The sequence below is a fragment of the Lepus europaeus genome, chromosome X (genome assembly GCF_033115175.1).
Source record: "Lepus europaeus isolate LE1 chromosome X, mLepTim1.pri, whole genome shotgun sequence".
In the NCBI taxonomy this organism is placed as follows: Eukaryota; Metazoa; Chordata; class Mammalia; order Lagomorpha; family Leporidae; genus Lepus; species Lepus europaeus.
In genome coordinates, this window is record NC_084850.1 from 26,099,790 (window position 1) to 26,114,944 (window position 15,155).

Consider the following 15,155-nt stretch of genomic DNA (forward strand, 5'->3'; position numbering starts at 1 on the left):
TCTCTAGCCTGCCACCTGCACTGGCTCTCTAGAAAAACAAACTGGGCCTTTGTCCCATTCTCACTGAGAGTTTCTGCCCACTGATGATGCTAAGCGACAGAGTGGATTAGTCGTGAGGAAGTGACTCAAATGAGGAGCAGTTTAGGTAGCCCAGACAGCCGGTGGGGCGTGTGCATGTCACGCGAGCAGGGCCGTCTGGCTCTGCCACTCATCACAATTGGAAATACATTCTCAGAGGAAAGCAAGACAGAAAGCCAGTTGATAATCTATACAAATTTTATTTTGATATCAATTTGTATGGAAACAAGCAGGTGTCAGCATGATGCAGGCACGGAAAAAAGGGAAAGAAAAAACTCCAGTGATAATTGATCTTGTATGTACACCATTGGGTTTCAACAAGGACAGGAAGTCTTACTGTTAGCTTCCCGTGGGAACTCCAGTTTCTGCACCTTCCCCTGCTGCCTGTCAGCATCGCGATACAGCAGCGATTTCTGGGCCTTCAACCGGCAAGCCAGGCACATGAAAATCGACTCCACGTTCTGGCTCTCTTTGGGGTCCTTGGCTGATGTCTCGAACAAGAGCATGTTGTGGGCATCGGCAAATTTCAGGGCTAAATTGGAGGGCACCTGGATCTGTTCCCGCAAGTCACACTTGTTGCCCACAAGCACTTTCGGGACGAGTGGGGGCACTGCATGCCCGTTGCACTCTTGGATCCACATTTTCAGGTTGGTGAAAGATGTCATCTTGGTGACGTCATAGACAAAGACCACTGCATGCACATTGCGGTAGTAATGCTCGACCATGCTTTTACGGAAGCGTTCCTGACCCGCTGTGTCCCACACCTGAACCTGCAAGATACAGAAGCCAACACGCAGAGTCAGAAAACAGGAGAGCCGTGGTTCCACAGCAGTATAAAACACGAGGTTACAAGTCCTGACAAAGGAAGTGCTTCTTTCACAGATTAGCAGGATGGATTTATCAAAGGATGGAGCGAAGTTTCTGGGTTTGGCGAGTTTTTCTCCAGGTGCTTAGTTGAAGAGTGGGCGTTCTGCCCAATCTGGCCTGCATCATGTTTCCGAATGCCTGGGTTCGAGTCCCAGCTCTGCTCCTGATTCCAGCTCTGGCCATTACAGGCATTTAGAAAGTGAACCAGGGGATGGGGGAGTTTCTCTCTCTCTCTCTCTCTCTCTCTCTCTCTCTCTCTCTCTCTCATTAAAAGAAGATTGCCAATTGAAAACTACACATACAATAATGATGACCATTGATAGTATTTTTTTTTGACAGGCAGAGTGGACAGTGAGAGAGAGAGACAGAGAGAAAGGTCTTCCTTTGCCGTTGGTTCACCCTCCAATGGCCGCTGTGGCTGGCGCACCGCGCTGATCCGATGGCAGGAGCCAGGTGCTTCTCCTGGTCTCCCATGGGGTGCAGGGCCCAAGCACTTGGGCCATCCTCCACTGCACTCCCTGGCCACAGCAGAGAGCTGGCCTGGAAGAGGGGCAACCGGGACAGAATCGGTGCCCCAACCGGGACTAGAACCCGGTGTGCCGGCGCCGCAAGGCGGAGGATTAGCCTATTGAGCCGTGGCGCCGGCCATTGACAGTATTTTAATAGAATCCAATGCGGCCTTAGGAGACGAGCAGCCTCCACACTTCAGCTCTTCAACAGGTGACCTGAGTTCACAGCAGACGTCCGATCCAGCCCCCTGTTAATGCACCTGCAAAAGCAGCAGAGAATGGCCCAAGTGCTTCGGCTCCTGCACCCATGTGGGAGACCTGGAAGAAGCTCCTGGCTCAGCCCTGGTCATTGTGGCCATCTGGGGAGCGAAGCAGCATATTGAAGATCTTGCTCTGTCTCTCCCTCTCTGTGTAACTCTGACTTTCAAATAAATAAATAAATCTTTAAGAAATAAGAAGGATGGAGGTCAGCATTATAGCGCTGTGGGTTAAACTGCTGCCTGCAAGACCAGTATCCCATATGGGTGCTGCTTCAAGTCCCAGCAGATTCACTTCCCATCCAGCTCGCTGCTAATGACCTGGGAAAGCAGCAGAAAATGGCCCAAGTGCCTGGGCCCCTCCCACCCACGTGGGAGACCTGGATGGAATTCTTGGCTCCTGGCTATGGCCTGGCCAAGCTGGCTTTTTCTGGCCATTTGGAGAGTGAACCAGCAGATGAAAGGCCTCTTTATCTCTGCCTCTCCCTTTCTTTCTGTCACTCTGCCTTTCAAATAAATCTTTAAAAACAAAAGACATATACAAAAATCTTTGTATGCTATGGTTACAATTTTTTAAACTATTAAACTTAGACATATGCATAGTAAATCAAAACATTAATATTTTTATTCTTTAATTTTTAAAAATATTTATTTATTTATTTGAGAAGCAGAGTTACAGACAGACAGAGGGGGAGAGAGAGGGAGGTCTTCCATCATCTGGTTCAGTCCCCAAATGGCCGCAACAGCTGGAGGTGGGCCGATCTGAAGCAAGGAGCCAGAAGCTTCTTCCAGGTCTCCCACGTGGGTGCAGGGACCATCTTCCACTGCTTTCGCAGGTGCATTAGCAGGGAGCTGGATTGGAAGTAAAGCACCCAGGACTTGAACTGGCACCCATATGGGATGCCAGCGCTGTAGGCTGTGGCTTAACCTGCTACAGCACAATGCTAATTCTATTCTTTAATTTTTAAAAACATTTTTATTTATTAATTTGAAAGGCAGAGAAAGAGAGAGACAAATGTGTATAGAGAGAACTCCTGTCCACTTGTTCACTCCCCAAATGCCAGCAACAGCCAGGGCTGAGCCAAGAATGAGCTGGGAGCCAGGAACTCAATCCAGGTCTCCCACAGGGGTGGCAGGAACCTAACTACCTGAGCCATAACCTGCAGCCTCCAGGGTCTGCATTAGCAGGAAGCTGGAGTCAGGAGTTGCAGCTGGGTATCAAGATGCTGCATCTAATCCAAGGGCCCAACTCCCGCCTCCCATAAAAGGTTATTTATGGACAGTGGGACTGTGGGTGATTTTTATACTCTTTTATGTATTTTCCAAGCTTTCTACTGTAAGCATGCATTGCTTTGTTTGTTTTTCATTAGTTTTTAAAGGAAGCTAGTGTTAAAAATCTCACATTTTAGAGCCCGGTGTTGTGGCATAGCAGGTTAAGCCTCTGCCTGTGGCACCAGCATCCCATATGGGCGCCAGTTTGAGACTCAGCTGCTCCACTTCTGGTACAGCTCTCTGTTAATGGCCTGAGGAAAGCAGTGGAAGATGGCCTGAGTGCTTGGGCCCCTGCCACCCATGCAGGAGACGCAGAAGAGGCTCCTGGCTCCTGGCTCCTGGCTTTGGCCTGGCCCAGGTCCCAGCCATTGTGGCCATTTGGGGAGTGAACCAGTGGATGGAAGACCTTTCTCTCTCTCTCTCTCTCTCTCTCTCTCTCTCTCTCTCTCTCTCCTCTCTCCCTCTTTCCCCCATACATACACACACACACACACATAATATCCTCCTCTCTCTAATTCTGCCTTTCATTACATTTTAGCTCAATATATATATATATATATTAATTTATTTATTTATTTGAAAGGCAGAATTAGAGAGAGACAGAGGCAGAGAGAGAGAGAGAGAGGTCTTCCACCTGCTGGTTCACTTTCTAGATGGCCGAAATAGCCAGAGCTGCGCCAATCCGAAGCCAGGAGCCAGGAGCTTCTTCTGGGTCTCCCACGCAGGTGCAGGGGCCCAAGAACTTGGGTCATCTTCCTCTGCTTTCCCAGGCCATAGCGGAGAGCTGGATCAGAAGTAGAGTGTCTGGGACTCAAACTGGCATCTACATAGGATGCCAGCACTGCAGGCAGTGGCTTTACCTGTTACGCCACAGCGCCAGCCTCAATATATTTTTAAATTCACTTATTTGCTGTGTAAAAGGTAATTTAACTCATTGAATTTTTTCCCCTGCATCTCAGCTTTTGGGATACAGGCCAAATTATGAGGAAAAAAGCTGATATCAGTAACATGTGCAAAGACACAACTCCCAGGGGATACTGTGGAGTCAACACATATTCAAACACGATATGTTGTCCTTGATACATCCAGTATCTTCGACGAGGAAAATTCATGTGCAGAATGATGGTCCCAAGGCCCTATACAATTCTCAGTTATCAAAGACAATTGGATTATGACCACTAATTGACTACTATGGCTCTTAAAACGAAGGATAGCCTTTATTTGGAGTTAGCAGTCAGTGAGTATAATCTAGTAAATGTAATTGAATCTCTGTGCTGAGTGAAGATCTTACAGGGCCCCAGAGTCATCATTCTGAGCATCACTTTTCATTGTCCTGCCGCCTCCTTCATCCCGCCTGCCGACAGAGCTCCCAAGTGCCTTCGGCATGGCCTTCAGGTTTACCCATATTCTCCTATTTTGACTTTCAGCCAGACCCTCCTCTCCTCACTGCTGAACTATAGAAAGGTTTTTACGTTCTTCCATGTCTCTATTTCAGGGTCCCCTGGATACTGCATTCAGACTAGCCTTCCGAAATCCCTGCTTGTTCCAGCACACCATCCTCTTCTTCTGGAAGTTATGAGAACCCTGTGGTGCGTGTGGCACCAAATGGAAAATTTTCCACCTGGCACAGTTTGACCCCTCCTGACCTGGGTTCTAACTAGGCAGCTACACCTGGCTCATTTCTGCCTCTGTTCCCCTGGTCCTACTGGTCTACCCTTCCCCTGTGGGATTGCCCTATCCAAAGCTCACTCAATCTTCAGTGCTTGGGCCTTGCCTCCACTTTCTTCCTCCAACCTCTCCAACCTCCCTTCAATTCATTCTTAGGAATGTCTATTGCACTTTAGCCTGTATCACACTGTTTACCATATATATGTGTCCTCCAGTTGTTTCATCACTACTCTTGGCATGTCCCCAGCTAAACCCTAAGCAGCCTTTTTTTCTGCGGCAGATCACTTGTCATCGAGGTTGTCACCACCATCATCACCATCAATCATCTCCATCATCATCACCATCATCATCATCAAAGGGCAGTATTGACCCGAGCCACCAAAACTACAAGCACAGTGACATCCCAGACATCTGCCCAGGTCATTTCAGCAAGAAGATCTGACTCTAGTTCCACAGAAAACCATAAGTCCTCGAAGACTCATTTGCTTCTGCAAGCAAAGAGACAAGAAAAGATGTTCATTTGTTCCACCTCTCTGGTGCACTGAACAGGGAAAAAGTGAGAGCAGGCCAGGAGAGGAAAGGAAAACATTCAGTGGAAACAGAGCAGGTCTAAGCCCAAGAATATCGTTGCCACTTGGCTCCCCATCCCTGCTTCCCCCTGCACGTAGCCTTAGCTCTTGCCTCTGAGTAAAGGCTGACTCCTACCAGCCCTCAGGCGGGTGGCAGATGCTTTAACACCATGAGCTCAGGACGCTAAAAATACCTGCCACTAGCAGGAACACGGGTGGGAGTGTGTGAGGGGTTTGCGGCTCAGGCCGGCTGGTTGTTTGGCTCTTTTTGGCTGCGTCATTGTGTCACCACCACCCCGCAACCTCACCCTCGAAGCAGCCGGAACTGCGGGAAGAGCCCTCACTGCTCACGAGCTCCTCGGCCTTCTCCGCCTGAATGGACACCTCGAAGCTTTCATTTGGGCGCTCAGAATTTCAACCGTAGGCACTGCTCCCATTCCAGCTCTTCGTAAGCCCCCTCCCAGAGTTGCCGGCACCCCTGCCTGTGGTGAGAGGGGAGCCAGGAAGCTGACCGGTCTCACTGCAAACCCAGTAGCAAAGCAGCAAGGCCAGGCTCGCTGCCTGCAGCCAGACGATCTTGTCTGGTTCAGCTCTTCTGGGTGCCCGTCCTCAGCATCCTCACAAACCCCCGGCCCCTGCCAGGCACTGGAGGCATCTCCCTCCTGCTTGGCTAGCCGGCTCTTCTCTCTCCCTTTCCTCCCCTCCCGTGGGCATCTGCCTGGTGGACAGGCCTGAAGATGCCCCCTTAGCCACAGCCACACTCCCTAGATCTTTTCTCTCAGAGCTTCCCGTGGGAATCCTGGAGGCAGACTAGGTCAGGGCCCAGAGTTTTGAACTAGCTAGCTGTCCTCAAGCAGGTTGCTAATTTTCTGCCTTCATTTGGAAACTGCAGATGACAATAGCAGTGGTGCAGGGATGCCATGAGGATTAGCATTCCCTGAAAGCAAAAGGCAGTGCAGAACCTCTGCCCAGTCTCTACGTACTTTCTTTTTTGTTTAAGATTTATTTATTTATTTGAAAGGCAGAATTATAGAGAGGCAGAGAGAGGGAGAGGTCTTCTATCTGCTGGTTCACTCCCCTAGATGGCCACAAGGCCCGGAGCCGGGCTGATCCAAAGCCAGGAGTTTCTTCGTGGTCTCCCATGCGTGTGCAGGGACCCAAGGACTTGGGCCATCTTCCACTGCTTTCCTAGGCCATAGCAGAGAGCTGGATCGGAAGTGGAGCAGCTGAGTGTTGAACCAGCACCCATATAGGATGCAGGCAGCGGCTTCACCTGCTGTACCACAGCACCAGCTCCAGGGCTACATACTTTCAATCATCTCTAGATGCCTTAGAATACTTACTGCAAAGGAAATAGTTGCTATGCTGTATTATTTAGGGAATAATCACTATGGCGTAGTAGGTTAAGCCTTTGCCTGCATCCCATATGGGTGCCAGTTCAAGTCCAGGTTGCCCTACTTCCAATCTAGCTCTCTGCTAACAGCCTGAGAAAGCAACAGAAGATGGCCCATGTGGGAGACCCAAAAGAAGCTCCAGGCTCCTGGCTTTGGCCTGGCCCAGCCTCAGCCATTGCGGCCATTTGGGGAGTGAACCAGCAGATGGAAGACCTCTCTCTCTCTGTCTCTGTCTCTCTCTGTCTCTCTCCCCCCACCCTCTGTAACTTTGCTTCTCAAATAAATAAATGCATCTTTTTAAATAAAAGATAAAGACCTGTGCAATTCAGTACACTGGTGATTGTCCTTTGATCACTTCAATCCTCAGTTGGTTGAATCTGTGGATATGGAAGGCCAACTGTCTACATGCTCGCTTCCTCCCTGGCCCCAAACCTCCACCATTAACTCAGAATGTCCACTGATTGAACAGGCACCCTAGGGAAGGTCGCATTCCAGCACCTCTGCTTGACAGCTGAGCCACTTCACCTCCCTCAGTGGAGTCACACTTTCCTCATCCCTATCATGGAAGTGTGGTCCTCCCTTGGCTGCAGGGATGAACCAATGAAGGAACACCTGGGGAAGAGCTTCTGCTGTTCTGCAAATATGAGTTCTTGGGGCCAGCGCTGTGGCGTAACAGGTAAAGCCTCCGCCTGCAGTGCCGGCATCTCATATGGGCACTGGTTCGAGTCCTGGCTACCCCACTTCCGGTCCAGTTCTCTGCTATGGCCTGGGAAAGCAGTAGAAGATGACCCAAGTCCTTGGGCCCCTGCACCCACATGGGAGACCCCGAAGAAGCTCCTGGCTTCGGATCAGCCCAGCTCTGGGCCTTTGTGGCCATCGGATTGGAAGACCAGTCTCTCTCTCTCTCTTTCTCTCTCTCTCTGCCTCTGCCTCTCTGTAACTCTGCCTTTCAAATAAACAAATAAGTAAATCTTAAAAAAATAAAATGCTAGATGGGGATGGGCGGTAATAAGCCACTGTTTGGGATGCCATATACATATATATACATATACATATATACATATATGTTGTTGCCCTTATCTCAGCCCTCTCGGGTTGGCCTCCTTCCTTGGATCCTTTGGTTCTCATCCTGGAAAGCACAGAAAGCTTGGCCTCTGGCAGCTGAGACAGGAACCAAGGCATGGGCAGTCCGGTGGGGAGGGGGAGGAGAGAGAGATGCTGGGGGCAGGCCCAATCTGATGAGGTGCTGGAAGATGGTTGAAGGACACACTGCGAGGAGCTGCCAAAGACAAATGTGGCCTTTGTAACCATCTTCCTGGGGGCAATTCCGGCCTGTGCCAGCTCCGGCAAGTCCCCTCACTCGCTGCACATGCTGTCAGCTGCTGTGGGTATTTCTTTTCCCTGGGGAACATATCTGGCATCTTTCTATACATGAGCTATCAATGTGCTTTTGTTGGAGGCTGATGGGGGCAGGGGTACAAGTGCAAGACTGGAGACAAGCACATCTGTAACCTTTGGAGGATGCCCGAATGGGAAACACAGAAAGTTTAAAAGGAGTCTTGGGGCCTGCGCTGTGGCGCAGCAGGTTAACACCCTGGCCTGGAGCGCTGGCATCCCAAATGGGCGCCAGTTTGAGACCTGGCTGCTCCACTTCCAATCCAGCTCTCTGCTATGGCCTGGGAAAGCAGTAAGGATGGCCCAAGTCCATGGGCCCCTGCACCCACGTGGGAGACCCGGAGGAAGCTCCTGGCTCCTGGCTTCGGATCGGTGCAGCTCCGGCCGTTGCGGCCAATTGGGAGTGAACCAGCAGATGGAAGACCTCTCTCTCTCTCTCTCTCTCTCTCTCTCTCTCTCTCTCTCTCTCTGCCTCTCCTCTCTCTGTATAACTCTGACTTGCAGATAAATAATAAATCTTTAAAAAAAAAAAAAAAGAGGAGTCTCTCTTTTTTTTTTCCAACTAGCTGGACTATCTCATCTGCATCTAAGATACACACACAAAACAGCCACTGAGGATGGCAAAGGAAGACAAAAAAAGACTTACACACAGAAAGAGAGGCAGCAAGGCAGACAGAGAAACACACACTGATGGCTAATTAACCATTAAGCTAACTGGCAGAAGACGGAAGGAAGAAGACATGATGTCATTCTGACTGCAGGCAGCTACTGAGGAACACTTAGCTCAACCTCCATCCACCCCGGAATGCAACACAGGAAGGTGTTCTGCCCAGGGATCAGCAGAGGAAGAGAAATCCATGGTCCTGGGCTGCACCTGCTTACAGCCACAGGTGCCCTGTAGTTTGTCAGGTCCCAGGGGCTGGGCCTGAGGGGTCCCCAACCCCTGAGAGGAACCAAACCAGGAAGGAGGGCTGCCTCCATGAGCATCTACAAAGAATGGATCAAAAATTAGCCTCCTAGCCTCCCCTCACCATCTATCCCCTCCACACACACACACACATCCCGGTTCCCACTTTCTAATGCTTTTAGGCTACACATGCTTGGTGTGATTTAGCCAAACCTATGGGTGCCAGGCACATAGTGGCCATCCTGGGGAACTCTACCCTTTATTTGGGGGTTCTGAGATGCCTCCACCCTTCCTAGTCTGTCAGCTTTCCCATATGCTGTCCCCCCGTGTCCCCGTCACAGGTAACCTGGTAGGTTGGGTGGATCAGAGGCTGCCTGGAGCAGGCATTTAGATGCTCTTCTTAGCCAAGCTGCATTGATGCGTGGGAAGAGTCGTGGAAGGGAAGTTAGGAGATCTGAGTTTCAGGCCTGGCCACTGTCCTTCCCTGAGCCTTCTCTTCCCGCCTGCAAACTGAAGACCTTGTATCGAAGAGACTCTAAAGTCTCTTTAGTCTCTGAACGTCCTCTGATTCCCATGCCCAAGGTGGGACAGTCACAGTGCAAAAAGTGAAAGCCTGGGTGCAGCTGCAGTAGGCGTCTGGAAGGCTCCTGGATCCTGGGTCTAGAACCCTGGGCTCTTGGCCTAGAAGAGAAAGCCGGACTGGCTGTCTGGCATTCTGCCTCCCCCTGTGCACTCCACCAATCTAGGTGGCTGGATATTGTCCGGAGAGTATAGTGAAGCGGTAAGGAGCTCGGATTGTGGGTTGAAACCCTGGCCCTGACACTGGAAAGGCTGGACATTGAGATGGTGAGCTGCTTGGGTTCAAGAGTCAGAGGGCAAAGCTCAGATCCACTTCCCATTGAGTTATTTCACATCCCTCAACCTCAATCTCCTTACCTATAAAATGGGAATGATAACGATAATACTAGCACCACTACTGAATAGGATAATGCATGCAAAGTGACTAGCTGGGCCCTTTGTTTATTCAATAAATAGAAGTGTGACTGTTTATTACTGCCTACTTCCTGGAGGCTTTGCTTGTTATTCATGTTAACTGGGGAACACTGGATTATAAATGTGGCAGTGGGAAAAATAGTGACTGGCGAGGCCCAATGGGGCTCCAATTCCATTGAATGAGGCCCTGATAATTAAGAGTGTAACTGCACCCAGTCAGTCACCCCCCAGCAGAGAGGCTGATGTGTTTGCTACCCTGGGACACGAGGATGCAGCCCAGGAGAGTCCCCCTCCCAGCACCCCCCAACTCCAGCACTGAGAAGAAGAGCTGGCTGAGACCTCTCTGCCACTCTGCCGTTGCGGGGGGGGGGGGGTACTCTTATATAGCCCGACAGTCTTCCCCAGCTGGCTGAGACCTCTCTGCCACTCTGCTGTTGCGGGGTGGGGGGGGTACTCTTATATAGCCCGACAGTCTTCCCCAGCTGGCTGCGGCCGATGGCTACTTGGGCCCATCTCAGTGGACTCTTCTCTCTCTCTCCCTGAAAGGGGAAAGCCCTTGGCAGTCAGCTCCTAGCATGGTTTTGGTGCTTGGTCCTTGAGAAGCTGCAGGCCAGCCACAGCATGGGATGAAATCTATCTAGATCACATGCGAGCTGCCAGGCTCTGCTGTGTGCCCACGGACACGCTGGTCTAGCCCCCGCAGGCTTTGGCCTTGTGCTTCCAGCAGCTTTCCAAGAGGCAGGGTCACCATCTCCCTGCTCCCACGCTCCAGCCCAAGTTCCTGCTGAGTATGCCCTCAGAGGGCTCCTCGGTGAGCTCTGTCACAAGGCTGTGTCCTCTTGAAAATATCATCTTCCCAAAAAAGCCCCTATGAAGCACTTATCTGCACGTGGTATTGTGCTGAGCTCTGTGTCCAGTGAGTCACACTGTCACAGGCGCTGCCCTCTGGGAACAAGTCTGGAATCCTTGGCAGAGACTGTAACATCCAGTTTGGCTAAGTACAGGGGTGTTGGAAGGGAAGGACTGGCTTAAAATCTCCCCAAGGCCGTTGGGTGGTGACTCCCCTCTACCTCTCGTAGCCCACTTCCAGCTTCCTCTTCTCCCCCCTCATCCTGCCTCCTCCCTTCTCCCCTAGACACCGGAACATTTTTTCCTCCCTCTAAATTTCGGATGGGCTTATACATTGCACAATTCTTTAGCTCACTGTAACGCTTGATTTTTAAACAAATGATAGCATTAAACATTAAAGTTTTTAAGAATTTAGGAGCCCATCCAGAAACATATTTCTACCTTAAACACACACACACACACACAAAAAGATTCATTTCAGCAATTCCAAAATCTTACAGCCTTATATTAAAGAACCTAGAACATACTAGAGCAAATCCCAACCAAGCAAACATCAACACAACAGCTTCGGGGAAGGCAGACCAATACCTACCTTGACTTTAAAAAGAAAAGTAGCCATTCCCTTGCACAATGCAAGGAGCAAAATAGTTCACAATTTCAAATCATGCTCTCTCTCTTCCTGACCATAAAATGCTCCCTTATTAGTCTATACAGATGCCCATCTTCAGCCATTTTAAATGCATTCATTTTAATACTCAAGGAGTCTTGCACAGTTTGGGGTGTTTCCCTCTGCTCAGTTGCTACTCGGCCCTTCTCTCTACATCACACAGAAGAAGGGCTTTGGGGCCACTTTGGCTGTTCTACCAGCACGAGGGAGGTCTACCTACACCGTGACCCTGTCTAGGGTTCAAGCACAGGCTCAGGAGAAAGCCATCTTCAAGTCTAGATGAGTTGGTCTTCAGTGTCCCCGGTGTCTTTTCAGGGGCTTCCTTCCCCCATCATCTTTCCCCCTTCTTGCCTGACATGTGAACTTGTCCTTGCCATGTCCTCTCCTGTGGCCCCCTGCACATTCATATCTGCCTGTTCTATCGAGTTCGCCTTTTCTGAAGTAAAGGTGAACACAAAAAGGTCAGACAACAATATTCCTATTTAGCCCATTTTAGAAACTAATGGGGGACAAGGATCAAGGCACTTCCCTTTGCCCTCGATAAGTTGCTCTGCATTTTCCACAAAGGCCTCCTGAAGACAAAACCAACAGAAAGAGTAGTGGGCAGTCCGTTCACGACGTACTGCAGACAAGTAGAGAGAAAATCATTGCAGAGGGACTGCTCCAAAGGCCACATTTTGCCTATTATGGAGGGCCAGCAGGTGACTTTAAAAGGACTTTAAAAGGACTCCTGGCTTTGTGCCAGAACCAGCCTCCACTCCACCCCCCCCATCCCTGCCTGCCTTTCTAATGTCTCAGGGCTTAGCCTTTTTTTTTTTTTTTTTTTTTTTTTTTTGCAGCCTATTGGCACTCAAGAGGTAGAAGAAACCTCAAGATGTATAAAGTGCTTTGGGATCCATCCGACAGACCAGGATAGAGAAATGCCCCACGCCTCCCTGGGCCCACAGGTGCCGCTGCTTGGGTTCAGGGTAAAGGATGAGATCAAACATGCTTCTCTTGACAGGAGCTGTCAGGCAGAGGGAAAGGGTAAGAATGCAACCACTCCTGTTTGCCCTAAAAAAAAAATGGATGAAGTGGAGACAGAGCCACTGTTACGGGAGAGGATGAGGAGGGGCCTGGGGTCTTGGGCTCAGCAAACCGTGACACAGCCCCGGGCTGGACATTTACAGCCCCTAGAGCCTTGCGTGAGGCAAGGCCCCCTCCCAGATCCCTCCCTTCCCGGACCTGACCAGCTGGATCACCTTGATTTTCTCGCCCTCGATTTCCACCGTCTTCTCCCTGAAGTCCACCCCGATGGTGGCTTCAGTCTTGTCCGGGAAGGTTCCCCCGCAGAAGCGGAAGGTCAGGCAGGTCTTGCCCACGTTGGAGTCCCCAATCACGATGATTTTGAAGATGCGAATCTGCACGTACTGATCCAGCGACGAGTCCAGCTCCAGGGATGCCAGGCCAGCAGCAGAGGCGGGCTGCAGGCTCCCATGGCCCAGGATGGGCTGCGCCATCTCCCCGGGACCGGACTGGGGCCCCAACCCCCCTCAAGGGCTCCACACAAAGAAAACGGTGGCCACGTTAGTGCGCTCGAGGCGAGCGAGCTTTGTGCTTGTGTGTGCGTGTCTGTGAGTGTGTGTCCGCCCGTGTGTGCGTGCGCCGGCAACGTGTGCGCGCGCGCGTGAAGGGGGTGCCTCACACCCCAGGTCTCCCTCCTCCTCCAGCACACCCTCCTTGCAGCTCTGAGGCACCAACACAAAAGCCAAGGAGAGGAGGAGATGGAGAGGGGTGGGCGAGAGGAGAGCCTTCCCCGTCTGCCGGCGCGTGCCCTCAGATGGGACGCTGGGGCGCGCGACCGTGGGACCCTCCCCTGCCTGGACCCCAGGGACACACCGAGGGAGGAAGCCTAAGGAGGCAAAGGAGAGGTGGGGAGAGCAGCACACACTACCGGGAGATAGACTTCCTTTCTCCTTGCGCGCATTTATGTTGTAGGTTTCCGGCTCCCTACGCCACCCTCCCCCGCTTTGCTCGGAGCGCACGGGATCAGCAAGCAGGGAAGCACAGCTAGGGAGGACAAAGAGCACTGCACCCTAAGGCATCATTGGGGCACTTGGGCCTCGGAGCCACACGTCTCGGCGGGGTGGGGTGGGGGCGGAGACACCTCTTTCGCCTCGGAAGCAGCAGGCAGCTGAGCCGCGCCTTGGCGCTCCCCGCTCCCCGCCCAGCCTTGGGATAAAGAGATGCTCTGTCTTATTGAGTAAGCAGGTGCACTCGCGGGTCCCGAGGAGCTGGGGAGGGTGCTACCAAGACACGCAGTGGGTTGTGGGGAGCCCCGTGCAGCTTAGAGGAGGAAGCCAGGGGGCGAGGGTGTGCGTGTGTAGAGGGTGTCACTGTTTCTGTCACAGACTTGCCAGATGTAGGGGGTGCGTACCAGGCGCCAACCTCCCCTCATCACACCACGAGCACCCATCCTCTGAATGTTCAGGAGAGCAGCTCTCATTGGCTGTCGCGGTCGGTTGTGTTTGGCTGGCCAATGGGGAAGGCCTGCCGGCAGGAGAGGGCCATATAGAGGGAAGGAGAAGGGGGGAAGCTGGCAGCGGCAGCTCCAGCGAAAGGGGACTTTGTTTCTGGGGCTGACCATTGCAGGCGCGAGGAGGAGGGATCTTGAGACATGGCATAAACCCCAAAATGTCTTGCATTCCCCAGCCCTCCGCTTAACCATAAGTCCTTCCAGAATAATGGAGTTTCAAAGGGAGTTGGGACTCTAAGCGGGTTCACCACCCCCCTGCAGCTGAATGTAGAACCAAGTGGTTGGGTCTAATTTGCCAGAAGCCTAGATTATGCTTGGAAGATGATAAATGAACACAACTTTCTTACGTTATTAGAGGGCACCATCCCTCTCTCCAAAATGATTTGAAGGTTCAGATTTTGTTTGAAATCAACTTTACTGAGATACAATTTACATACAACACAGTGAACCCATTTCTGTTCGTTTTTAACACTTCATCCCCCCCCCCCAACATATTTCATAGGCAATAGCAGAGCACTGGCACATGAGTTATTGCTAATGGCATCAGTCAAGGGTTCATGTGGCACAGGTGAGCTTCCATCTTGTCTGTGTGTGAAGCCGAGCTGCAGGAAGAGGCAAATGTGCCTACATCCATTCCCATTAAAAGAAACCCAAGTCAGGGTTTCAGTGAATATATCTGTAAGTAAGCTGGAATGGGACTACTCAACCAAGTCCAAGTTACTCAAACAAGATCTCTAGCTAACAGGCCTATTAGCTGAGTTAGCAGATATATTTACAGCTAACCCTTATAGCATATATGTAGGTCAAACATTTTTTTCTATTTCAAATTTTTTAATTTTTAATTTTTTTCAAAAAAAATTTAAGGTATAGAAACTCCACAAATATATATATACAAATTTGATTACCCATTTCTAAAATCTGAGATTATACTATTCAACATTAAAACCACCAAAGAAGGCTTTAATCTTAGTTGGCTAATCCAAAGTCATCATTCTGAATATCAATTATGGTACCATGTATGGATCATCACTGTACAGTACTTTGGTTTTTTTGATTCTGATATCTAGATAATAGTTTGCTGGGTCATTCTCCTCTGTGGTTTTGTAAATTTTAAACTTACTTTATTTGTAAGGGAGGGGGAGAGAGAGAGAGAGAATCTTCCAATTACTTCCCAAATGCCCACAATGGCCAGATAGCCATGGCTGGGCCAGACTG

General features: G+C 50.6%; 1 protein-coding gene across 1 annotated transcript; it reads right to left on the reverse strand.

The window, feature by feature from the left end:
• Nucleotides 1-320: 320 nt before the first annotated feature.
• Nucleotides 321-13,043, reverse strand: RAB33A (RAB33A, member RAS oncogene family). Its single transcript, XM_062183923.1, has 2 exons — nt 12,667-13,043; nt 321-848 (listed from the first exon to the last, which is right to left on the reverse strand). The coding sequence occupies exons 1-2, from the start codon at nt 12,922-12,924 to the stop codon at nt 393-395; spliced, it is 714 nt and encodes a 237-aa protein (XP_062039907.1). The 5' UTR covers nt 12,925-13,043; the 3' UTR covers nt 321-392.
• Between the last annotated feature and the right edge of the window lie 2,112 nt (nt 13,044-15,155).

Coding starts and splice junctions, on each gene's coding strand:
- RAB33A (XM_062183923.1), bottom strand. CDS start 12,924: ATGGCGCAGCCCATCCTGGGCCATGGGAGCCTGCAGCCCGCCTCTGCT. Junction 849..12,666: donor TCGAGGGCGAGAAAATCAAG/GTGATCCAGCTG, acceptor TGTATCTTGCAG/GTTCAGGTGTGGGACACAGC.